This window comes from Nerophis ophidion, linkage group LG04 (assembly GCF_033978795.1).
Source record: "Nerophis ophidion isolate RoL-2023_Sa linkage group LG04, RoL_Noph_v1.0, whole genome shotgun sequence".
In the NCBI taxonomy this organism is placed as follows: domain Eukaryota; kingdom Metazoa; phylum Chordata; class Actinopteri; order Syngnathiformes; family Syngnathidae; genus Nerophis; species Nerophis ophidion.
In genome coordinates this window covers 5307036-5319370 of record NC_084614.1, presented here as the reverse complement: position 1 = coordinate 5319370, position 12335 = coordinate 5307036, and the positions used below count along the sequence as shown (strand labels likewise).

The 12335-nt window shown below is 36.1% G+C and overlaps 1 protein-coding gene across 2 annotated transcripts in view; it reads left to right on the top strand.

Annotated features, from left to right (window-relative positions):
* LOC133550788 (periostin-like) overlaps positions 1-9083 on the top strand; it is a 92740-nt gene extending 83657 nt beyond the window's left edge. The window contains exons 21-24 of one of the 2 annotated variants that reach the window (XM_061896826.1): positions 5619-5663; positions 5766-5852; positions 5929-5964; positions 8708-9083. In XM_061896826.1, coding sequence (XP_061752810.1) covers positions 5619-5663; positions 5766-5852; positions 5929-5964; positions 8708-8766 — 227 coding nt within the window. In that variant the 3' untranslated portion in view covers positions 8767-9083. The remainder of the gene's footprint in view (positions 1-5618; positions 5664-5765; positions 5853-5928; positions 5965-8707) is intronic. The other variant, XM_061896827.1, reaches the window with a different exon arrangement.
* Positions 9084-12335: the final 3252 nt, after the last annotated feature.

The window sequence follows — 12335 nt, the reverse complement described above, 5'->3', positions numbered from 1 at the left end:
CAGCGAACCAGACAGTGTATGTACTGCAGTTGTAATAATAATAAAGTGACTCACTCGGTAGACTTGTCTGTTTGGTCCAGCTTTCCGGAAACATTTTTTTCCGGTTTATTTGGGTAAGCGTGGCTTCAAATTCCACATTTTTGATCTTCGAGTCACTTTCCCCTCACTCTCTCGGCTTCCATCTGCTCTAATGTCTCACTCTTCCTTCGATCTCGCTTCTATAAGCAGTAGTTCATCCTCAGTATGTTCAGCTTCAAAAAGTTGTGAATCCTCATTTGTCCAAAAATAGTCGTCTTCGTTGTTTTTTACCGAGTCCGCCGTGATTAGAACACACACCCGCGTTTGTTTCCGGAAGTAGGAACACGTTTGTTGCCATAAGTCGGACGTGCGTCGCTATGGAAACGGAAACAAACGCAGGGAGGAATTAGTGATTAAAATGATCAAAATACGGTAAAAATTGTACATATTACATATTGTTATGAAAGTGTCTGTTACTACATTATATATATACTTGCAGTGTGTATATTGTACATATTACATATTGTTATGAAGGTGTCTGTTGCTACATTATATATATCTACTTGCGTTGTGTATATTGTACATATTACATATTGTTATGAAGGTGTCTGTTACTACATTATATATATATATATACTTGCAGTGTGTCTATTGTACATATTACATATTGTTATGAAGGTGTCTGTTACTACATTATATATATACTTGCAGTGTGTCTATTGTACATATTACATATTGTTATGAAGGTGTCTGTTACTACATTATATATATATATATATATATATATACTTGCAGTGTGTATATTGTACATATTACATATTATGAAGGTGTCTGTTACTACATTATATATATACTTGCAGTGTGTCTATTGTACATATTACATATTGTTATGAAGGTGTCTGTTACTACATTATATATATACTTGCAGTGTGTCTATTGTACATATTACATATTGTTATGAAGGTGTCTGTTACTACATTATATATATATACTTGCAGTGTGTATATTGTACGTATTACATATTGTTTATCGGAATGTCTTATTGTGGCAGTCCGCTCCCTGTATGATCAGTGCCAGAGCTTGGTCCGCATTGCTGGCAGTAAGTCGGACACATTTCCAGTGAAGGTTGGACTCCGCCAAGGCTGTCCTTTGTCACCGATTCTGTTCATGACTTTTATGGACAGAATTTCTAGGCGCAGTCAAGGCGTTGAGGGGTTCCGGTTTGGTGGCCACGGGATTAGGTCTCTGCTTTTTGCAGATGATGTAGTCCTGATGGCTTCATCTGGCCGGGATCTTCAGCTCTCACTGGATCGGTTCGCAGCCGAGTGTGAAGCGACCGGAATGAGAATCAGCACCTCCAAGTCCGAGTCCATGGTTCTCGCCCGGAAAAGGGTGGAATGCCATCTCCGGGTTGGGGAGGAGACCCTGCCCCAAGTGGAGGAGTTCAAGTACCTAGGAGTCTTGTTCACGAGTGGGGGAAGAGTGGATCGTGAGATCGACAGGCGGATCGGTGCGGCGTCTTCAGTAATGCGGACGTTGTACCGATCCGTTGTGGTGAAGAAGGAGCTGAGCCGGAAGGCAAAGCTCTCAATTTAGCGGTCGATCTACGTTCCCATCCTCACCTATGGTCATGAGCTTTGGGTCATGACCGAAAGGATAAGATCACGGGTACAAGCGGCCGAAATGAGTTTCCTCCGCCGTGTGGCGGGTCTCTCCCTTAGAGATAGGGTGAGAAGCTCTGCCATCCGGGAGGAGCTCAACGTAAAGCCGCTGCTCCTCCACATCGAGAGGAGCCAGATGAGGTGGTTCGGGCATCTGGTCAGGATGCCACCCGAACGCCTCCCTAGGGATGTGTTTAGGGCACGTCCAGCTGGTAGGAGGCCACGGGGAAGACCCAGGACACGTTGGAAAGACTATGTCTCCCGGCTGGCCTGGGAACGCCTCGGGATCCCCCGGGAAGAGCTAGACGAAGTGGCTGGAGATAGGGAAGTCTGGGCTTCCCTGCTTAGGCTGCTGCCCCCGCGACCCGACCTCGGATAAGCGGAAGATGATGGATGGATGGATGGATGGTTTTGAAGGTGTCTGTTACTACATTATATATATACTTGCAGTGTGTCTATTGTACATATTACATATTGTTATGAAGGTGTCTGTTACTACATTATATATATACTTGCAGTGTGTATATTGTACATATTACATATTATGAAGGTGTCTGTTACTACATTATATATATACTTGCAGTGTGTATATTGTACATATTACATATTGTTATGAAGGTGTCTGTTACTACATTATATATATACTTACAGTGTGTATATTGTACACATTACATATTGTTATGAAGGTGTCTGTTATTACATTATAAATATACTTGCAGTGTGTATAGTGTACATATTACATATTGTTATGAAGGTGTCTGTTACTACATTATATATATACTTGCATTGTGTAAATTGTACATATTACATATTGTTATGAAGGTGTCTGTTATTACATTATATATACTTGCAGTGTGTATATTGTACATATTGTTATGAAGGTGTCTGTTACTACATTATATATATATACTTGCAGTGTGTATATTGTAAATATTACATATTGTTATGAAGGTGTCTGTTACTACATTATATATATACTTGCAGTGTGTATATTGTACATATTACATATTGTTATGAATGTGTCTGTTACTACATTATATATATATTTGCAGTGTGTGTATATTGTAGATATTGCTATGAAGTTGTCTGTTACTACATTATATATATACTTACAGTGTGTGTATATTGTACATATTACATATTGCTATGAAGGTGTCTGTTACTACATTATATATATACTTACAGTGTGTATAGTGTACATATTACATATTGTTATGAAGGTGTCTGTTACTACATTATATATATACTTGCAGTGTGTGTATTGTACATATTACATATTGTTATGAAGGTGTCTGTTACTACATTATATATATACTTGCAGTGTGTATATTGTACATATTACATATTGTTATGAAGGTGTCTGTTACTACATTATATATTTACTTACAGTGTGTATATTGTACACATTACATATTGTTATGAAGGTGTCTGTTATTACATTATAAATATACTTGCAGTGTGTATAGTGTACATATTACATATTGTTATGAAGGTGTCTGTTACTACATTATATATATACTTGCATTGTGTAAATTGTACATATTACATATTGTTATGAAGGTGTCTGTTATTACATTATATATATATACTTGCAGTGTGTATATTGTAAATATTACATATTGTTATGAAGGTGTCTGTTATTACATTATAAATATACTTGCAGTGTGTATAGTGTACATATTACATATTGTTATGAAGGTGTCTGTTACTACATTATATATATACTTGCATTGTGTAAATTGTACATATTACATATTGTTATGAAGGTGTCTGTTACTACATTATATATATACTTGCAGTGTGTATATTGTACATATTACATATTGTTATGAAGGTGTCTGTTACTACATTATATATATACTTACAGTGTGTATATTGTACACATTACATATTGTTATGAAGGTGTCTGTTATTACATTATAAATATACTTGCAGTGTGTATAGTGTACATATTACATATTGTTATGAAGGTGTCTGTTACTACATTATATATATACTTGCATTGTGTAAATTGTACATATTACATATTGTTATGAAGGTGTCTGTTATTACATTATATATACTTGCAGTGTGTATATTGTACATATTGTTATGAAGGTGTCTGTTACTACATTATATATATATACTTGCAGTGTGTATATTGTAAATATTACATATTGTTATGAAGGTGTCTGTTACTACATTATATATATACTTGCAGTGTGTATATTGTACATATTACATATTGTTATGAATGTGTCTGTTACTACATTATATATATATACTTGCAGTGTGTATATTGTAAATATTACATATTGTTATGAAGGTGTCTGTTACTACATTATATATATACTTGCAGTGTGTATATTGTACATATTACATATTGTTATGAATGTGTCTGTTACTACATTATATATATATATGCAGTGTGTGTATATTGTAGATATTGCTATGAAGTTGTCTGTTACTACATTATATATATACTTACAGTGTGTGTATATTGTACATATTACATATTGTTATGAAGGTGTCTGTTACTACATTATATATGTACTTACTTACAGTGTGTGTATATTGTACATATTACTTATTGTTATGAAGGTGTCTGTTACTACATTACATATATACTTGCAGTGTGTATATTGTACATATTACATATTGTTATGAAGGTGTCTGTTACTACATTATATATATACATAGTGTGTATATTGTACATTTTACATATTGTTTTGAAGGTGTCTGTTATTACTTTATATATATACTTGCAGTGTGTATATTGTACGTATTACATATTGTTATGAAGGTGTCTGTTAGTACATTATATATATACTTGCATTGTGTAAATTGTACATATTACTTATTGTTATGAAGGTGTCTATTACTACAATATATATATACTTGCAGTGTGTACATATTACATATTGTTATGAAAGTGTCTGTTATTACATTATATATATACTTGCAGTGTGTCTATTGTACATATTACTTATTGTTATGAAGGTGTCTGTTACTACATTATATATATATATATATATATATATACTTACAGTGTGTGTATATTGTACATATTACTTATTGTTATGAAGGTGTGTGTTGCTACATTATATATATACTTGCAGTGTGTATATTGTACATATTACATATTGTTATGAAGATGTCTGTTACTACATTATATATATATATACTTACAGTGTGTGTATATTGTACATATTACTTATTGTTATGAAGGTGTCTGTTACTACATTATATATATATATATATATATATATATATATATATATACTTACAGTGTGTGTATATTGTACATATTACTTATTGTTATGAAGGTGTCTGTTACTACATTACATATATACTTGCAGTGTGTATATTGTACATATTACTTATTGTTATGAAGGTGTCTGTTACTACATTATATATATACTTGCAGTGTGTCTATTGTACATATTACATATTGTTATGAAGGTGTCTGTTACTTGCAAAAAAAGTGCAGTTCCCCTTTAAGGGTGCAGTTCCCCGACTGATAAAATGTTATTGGGGAAAATCCACTCATTTCTCCGACATAACGAAGGTGTCAACTGTTAAGTTCTACTGGGAGGTTTCTTCTGCCTATTAAAAAGGGCGGCTCCTTGTTTCGTGGCAGACAGCTCTTAAAAGTTTGTGGGTGAGAGGAGAGCAGTGCCAGTAAAAATGAAGAAATCATTCCGCAGCCTCCCGGCAGCTGCGGGGCTCCTCCAGAAGCGTGAATTCCGCCGACGGCTCCGCTCGCTGCGATCATAAAATATCGAAGAGATGTTTTGGCGGTGCACCATGACGTCGGATGTCTGTGCGTCTGATGTGGCGTGCATGCGGATGAAGGCGAGGGGTGTGGTGGAGGACTGTGTGTGTGTGTCCGTGTGTCAGTCACTCGATGACTGCGATGACATCATCACTCTTATGATTTTCTCCACTGCCGCTCTGAAGGTGGCGCCCGCTTCAGTGTGCACGTCGAGCCTCAAATCATTGAGGGTAGGCCTCCCTTGACACACCAACCGGTGTCTGTGTCCTCTTGGTGTTAACCTGAATCGGCTTCCTCGAGGTCTCACGCTCCCTTGTCTCCCCCCCGCTCAGGGCCCGACTTCTCCAGGATCACCACCATCCACAGCAACCCCAACCTGATCGACCAGGAGTCTGAGAGAATCACCAAACTCATCCAAGGTGACGTCCTGACTCGGGATTCACATCCGTGTGTTTGTGTGTCCGAGTCCGATAACCTCTTCTCTCCGTCTTCCAGAGGGAGGACGGTTTGCTGCCGCCAGGAACGGTCCAGGTAAAAGACTTATGAAGTGGGTCTTTGGTTTGGCTTTTGTCTAGTCCTTCACTTAAAACGAGGGTGAAGAACGCACTGTGGCGACCTGATAAGACCCGATAGGTCCAAAAGTGAAAGAGATGATACCTTATTATCTGCTCACTGATGCTACCTGGTGGTTTTTTCAGCACACTGCAGATAGTCCTGGATAGTCCCTGTTATGTTTACCGGTGGAGTGACGGCACAGACACAAGGGGGGCAGTAGAGCTCTATGATTGATTTTATATATATAAATAGTATATATATATATATAATAATCAAACAATAATAATATCAAACAAAGGGAAATAGAGTGTGACAAAATCCAAGAGTTTGTATGGTGTAAGACTACGTGAAGCAGTTATCTGTTGAGTGTCTTGTTCCAAACTCGGAAGTCCAAGAGGGCGAGGCTCATCTAGGAAGTCCGTGCGACAGGCGAAAGATCCAGGGCGAGAGAGATACCCGATTTTTATTTTAGCTATTTAGACGAAACATTTTCAATACTTGCAACATAATAGAAATAAATGGTAATAATAATAAATAAAAAATAATAACAGCTCAGGCAATAAAATACTTAAAAGATTAAAACACTAGCAAAATAGTGACTTTTAGCACAGAAACCCGATTTTTATTTTTGTTTTAGCTATTTAGTGGAAACATTTGCAAAACTTGCAACATACTAAAAATGAATAATGATAATAAATAAAAATAATAAAAGCTCAGGCAATAAAATACCTAAAAGATTAAAACACTAGCAAAATAGTGACTTATAACAGAAACCATTTTTTTAGCTAATTAGTCAAAACGTTTTCAATACTTCCAACATAATAGAAATAAATAAATAATAATAATAAATAAATAAAAATGATAAAAGCTCAGGCAATAAAATACTTAAAAGATTAAAACACGAGCAAAATAGTGACTTTTATCACAGAAACCCGATTTTTTATTTTAGCTATTTAGTCGAAACATTTTCAAAACTTGCAAAATACTAAAAATAAATAATAATAATAAATAAATAATAATAAAAGCTCAGGCAATAAAATACTTAAAAGATTAAAACACAAAAAAAATAGTGACTTTTATAACAGAAACACTATTTTTTTTACTTATTTTGTCGAAACACTTTTAAGACTTGCAACATAACAAAAATAAATAATAATAATGATTAATAGATGAATAAGATAAATAAAAGTTCAGGCAACAAAATACTTAAAAGATTAAAACACTAAAAAAATTGTGACTTTTATCACAGAAGCACTATTTTTTTTTACCTATTTAGTTGAAACGTTTTCAATACTTGTAACATAATGAAAATAAATAAATAAATAATAATAATAAATTAATTAATAAAAATAATAAAATACTTAAAAGATTAGAACACTAGCAAAATAGTGACTTTTATAACATGAACCCATTTTTTTTAAGCTATTTAGTCGATCAATACTTGCAACATAATAGAAATAAATAAATAATGATAAAAATAAATAAATAAAATAATAAAAGCTCAGGCAATAAAATACAAAAAACACTAGCAAAATAGTGACTTTTATAACAGAAACACAATTTTTTTTAGCTATTTAGTCAAAACGCTTTCAATACTTGAGACATAATAAAAATAAATAAATTAATAATAACAATCAATGAATAAATAAAAATAATAAAAGCTCAGGCAATAAAACGCTAGCAAAATATTGACTTTTATAACAGAACCCCGATTTTTTTTCCAGCCATTTAGTCGAAACGCTTTCAATACTTGCAATATCATAAAAATAAATAAATTAATAATAAATAAATAAAAATAATAAAAGCTCAGGCAATAAAATACTTAAAAGATTAGCCAACATATTAAAAATAAATAATAATAATAATTATAAACAAATACATTAAAAAAATTATAGAAACTCAGGAAATAAATACTTAAAAGATGAAAACTCTAGCAAAATAGTGACTTTTATTACAGAAAAACAATTTCTTTTTTACCTATTTAGTCAAAACTCTTTCAATACTTGCAACATGATAAAAATAAATAAATTAATAATAATAATAATAAATAAATAAAATAAGAAAAGTTCAGGCACTAAAATACTTAAAATAATGACTTTTATAACAGAAACCAGATTTTTTTTTTAACCTTTTTAGTCGAAACGTTTTCAATACTTGCAACATAATGAAAATAGATGAATAATAATAAGTAAATGAAAATAATAAAAGCTCAAGCAATAGAAAACTTCAAAGATTAAAACACTACAGCAAAATTGTGACTTTTATAACAGAAACCCAATTTTTTTTTTACCTATTTAGTCGAAACTCTTTTAATACTTGCAACATAATAATAATAATCAATAAATAAACAAAAATAATAAAGCTCAGACAATAAAACGCTAGCAAAATAGTGACTTTTATAAGAGAAACACAATTTTTTTTACTTATTTAGTCGAAACACTTTTAAGACTTGCAACATAACAAAAATAAATAATAATAATAAATTAATAAAAATAATAAAAGCTCAGGCAATAAAATACTAAAAGATTAAAACACTAGCAAAATAGTGACTTTTGTAACAGAAACACAATTTTTTTTAGCTATTTAGTCGAAACGTTTTCAATACTTGCGACAAAAATTTGAAGTGATAACGATAAGTGCGATATGAAAAGTTGTTAGGGTTCCATCCCCGGTGAGGAACATCCCTCACCATCTTGTTCCTCTTGTGGTTCTCCGTCAGCCGGCGTGAGGAGGAGGAGGACTCGGCTGGTGAAGCGTCCCCGCAAGGCCAGGCAGTGAAGTGAAGTGGTGAGTGCTCCGAGCCCACCGCCCACGGATGAACAGGTGAACCGGCGGAAAAACACCAATCCGGCTGTACTTTGGTCCCATGTGCGCGCTTTGAACATTTCCTGTGAGCTACGAGGGCAACACTGACGCTTATGACAGATTTTTTTTCTTTTTTTTTTTTCCTTTTTCTCTCCACGATTTCACCTTTGGGGACATTTTCTAAGCTTTGATGGTGCTTGCATCCAACAAGATGGCTGCTTTTTAATGACGAGACCATGTCAATCTGTAATTTTATCCCAATGTCATTAAAATACATTTTATTCCTTTTTTCCCGACGTCTCTACTTGCCTAACTTCTTACCCTTCTAGCCTTGTAATTCTAGCATCGGTTTCTAATTTACAATCCAATTTAGCTCATTGAGGGCCCAAACTTTTTCCACTGAGGGCCACAGACTGACAAATGGGAAAATGCGCGGACATTTTAGCAGTTTTCACCGTCAAAACCAGTACAATATATAGATTTATTTTAAAGAACTAAAAAATGCGATTTCATTAGAAATGTCATGTGAATTTTTACGGGCCAAAGCAGGGCCGAAATGCTAACAGTTAGTGTCAAATAACTGAAAAATGAATGAGAGAAAAATCAAAGCTAGCAGTATTACGCTAATAGCAATAGCATGCTTACAGTTGGCTTTAGTGAAACACCTGCTAAATCAGTTAGAAAATATCTAATATGCTAATGCTAAAATGCTAACTGTAACATGCGCCAAAAATTAATTGAAAATGCTAACATGCTAATATTAACACGCATCAAGTAAAATTAGCTTAAAAAAATCTAGCACACTATTGTTAGCATGTTAACAAAATATTTAACACAAAGGTGTATACCTGCAAAAAAAAAAAGCTAGCATGATAATATGAAAATGCTAACGATTGTGCCGCGGGCCGTTAAAAAGTTAGCTACGACCATTAGCGAATGGCACCTGGGCCGCACTTAGGACACCCTCGCGTTACGCGGACGCCTACAGGACAACACAAGCATTATCAGTTAATAATAATATACTTAGTCCCCTATGATTTTAGCTTTTTTTTTTTTTTTTTTAATATCGATAGTTTGATTTTTCAGTACCCTTGGTAGAAAAAATGTTGACACAAAATTAAATACTCAAAAATAAAAACAATGCCCATTAATCGATTTAAAAAATATTAGAAGGTATCAAAATAAAATTAAAATGTACCTAAAATATAAACAAAGATTAAGTTAGTTAATTTTTTTTAAATAATTTTAAAAATATGAAAAGCTCTCAAAATAAAAAATAAAATATAGTTAAAATATAAACAATTGGTTAGTCAATAAAAAACATGAAAATATACTCACGTATTAATTAATTTAGAAAAATATTAGAAGCTGTCAAAACAAAAATAAAATATATTTGAAATACAAAGATTCAGTTAGTTATTTAATTAAAATGATAGTTTTGGGCGCAAAAGCCAGCATGTGTGATGGTATGGGGGTGCATTAGTGCCCAAGGCATGGGTAACTTACACATCTGTGAAGGCACCATTAATGCTTTTGGAGCAACATATGCAACGTTATCATGGACGCCCCTGCTTATTTCAGCAAGACGATGCCAAGCCATGTGTTACAATATGAAACCTAAAATACCACAACGGAGACCCCGGACTGTTGAACGACTCAAGCTGTACATCAAGCAAGAATGGGAAGGAATTCCACATCAAAAATGTGTCTCCTCAGTTCCCAAACCTTTACGGAGTGTTGTTCAAAGGAAAGGCCATGTAACACGCTGGTAAAAATTCCCCTCTGACATCTTTTTGCTGCCATTAAAGGTTGTCCAAAACCACAGACGGGCTGCAGAGTCCGGCCGGTCAGCCAGTGAGCCTGCAGCGTGACAAACGACCAGGACCGGGAAACATCTGACAAAGATCAGCACCGGCGATCCATCAACCCCGCCGAGAGTTCCGGGACTTTCTAAGTTTCGACCTGCGAAGCCTTGAGCCGTCTCCGTCCAGGACACGTTATTTCCTCCATGATCACACGTTATTTGGGAGGCGGCTCCCAGGGTCCTCCACCCCCGTCATCCCCCCTCCTTACCCCCCACTCGCTGCCAGACGGTTTTTTGCGGTCCAGCTGGCTGAAGCCCAACCAGATGGAGTCAAGAACAAGACTGGACCGTCCAAGACTCTGCCGGCGTGACGGATTACAGAGCACCAGAAGAAATGTGCCACTCAACCCCAGGCCTTTGGATCGCTTTCACGCCGTAACGAGCCATGCGGTAATGAGAGGGTTGGCGGAAAAACACGACAATTAAAGTCTCGCTGACGACTTCATTAGCGACGCTTTCTGGGGCGAACATCTTCCGCTCGTGCCGAACAACTTAGACACTTAGTCCTTGAAACGTAGAAACCACAGAACCTTGCACAGCTGTTCCTAATGGAACAAAATAAGCTCTTTCAACGTGGTTTTGGTCCACTTTAGCATGCGAGCCTCCTGACAGGGAAGGCACTCGTGGAGAAGTGCAGCCGGCGATGGCGGCAAGGAGGCGGAGAATGCGGCCGAGCGGAGAGGCAGGGCGTGCCAGGAGCGACGCCGACATCGAATTCAGGTACGGTTGCGGTGGTAAGCTACGACCTAGTCAGTGGCCTAGTTCTAAAAGTGTCCGCCCTGAGATCTGTAGGTCGTGAGTTGAAACCAAAGACTGTAAAAATGGGAGCCATTACCTCCCTGCTTGGCAGCCGGCGAACGAGCACGCTGGATGGCGGCAAGGAGGCGGAGAATGCGGCCGAGGAGCGACGCCGACATCGAATTCAGGTACGTGGATCATTCAGTCACTGTATGGTTGTGGTGGTAAGCTACGACCTAGTCAGTGGCCGCCCTGAGATCTGTAGGTCGTGAGTTGAAACCAAAGACTGTAAAAATGGGGACCCGTAACCTCCCTGCATCAAGGGTTGGAATTGGGGCTTAAATCGCCAAAAATTATTCTCAGGCGGGGCCACTCACTCACTGCTCCCCTCACCTCAAAAGGGGGGATCAACCTATATTCAGTTGAATATGCTACAAAAACAACATATTTGATGTTTGTTTTTTTGCAAATAATCATTAACTTTAGAATTTGATGCCAGCAACACGTGACAAAGAAGTGGGGAAAGGTGGCAATAAATACTGATAAAGTTGAGGAATGCTCATCAAACACTTATGTCGGAACATCCCACAGGTGTGCAGGCTAATTGGGAACAGGTGGGTGCCATGATTGGGTATAAAAACGACTTTCCCAAAAATGCTCAAGTCTTTCACAAGAACGGATGGGGCGAGGTACACCCCTTTGTCCACAACTGCGTGAGCAAATAGTCAAACAGTTTAAGAACAACGTTTCTCGAAGTGTAATTGCAAGAAATTTAGAGATTTCAACATCTACGCTCCATAGTATCATCAAAAGGTTCAGAGAATCTGGAGAAATCACTCCACGTAAGCGGCATGGCCGGGAAACCAACATTGAATGACCGTGACCTTCCATCCCTCAAAAACCGACATAAATTTCTAAAGGATATCACCACATGGGCTCA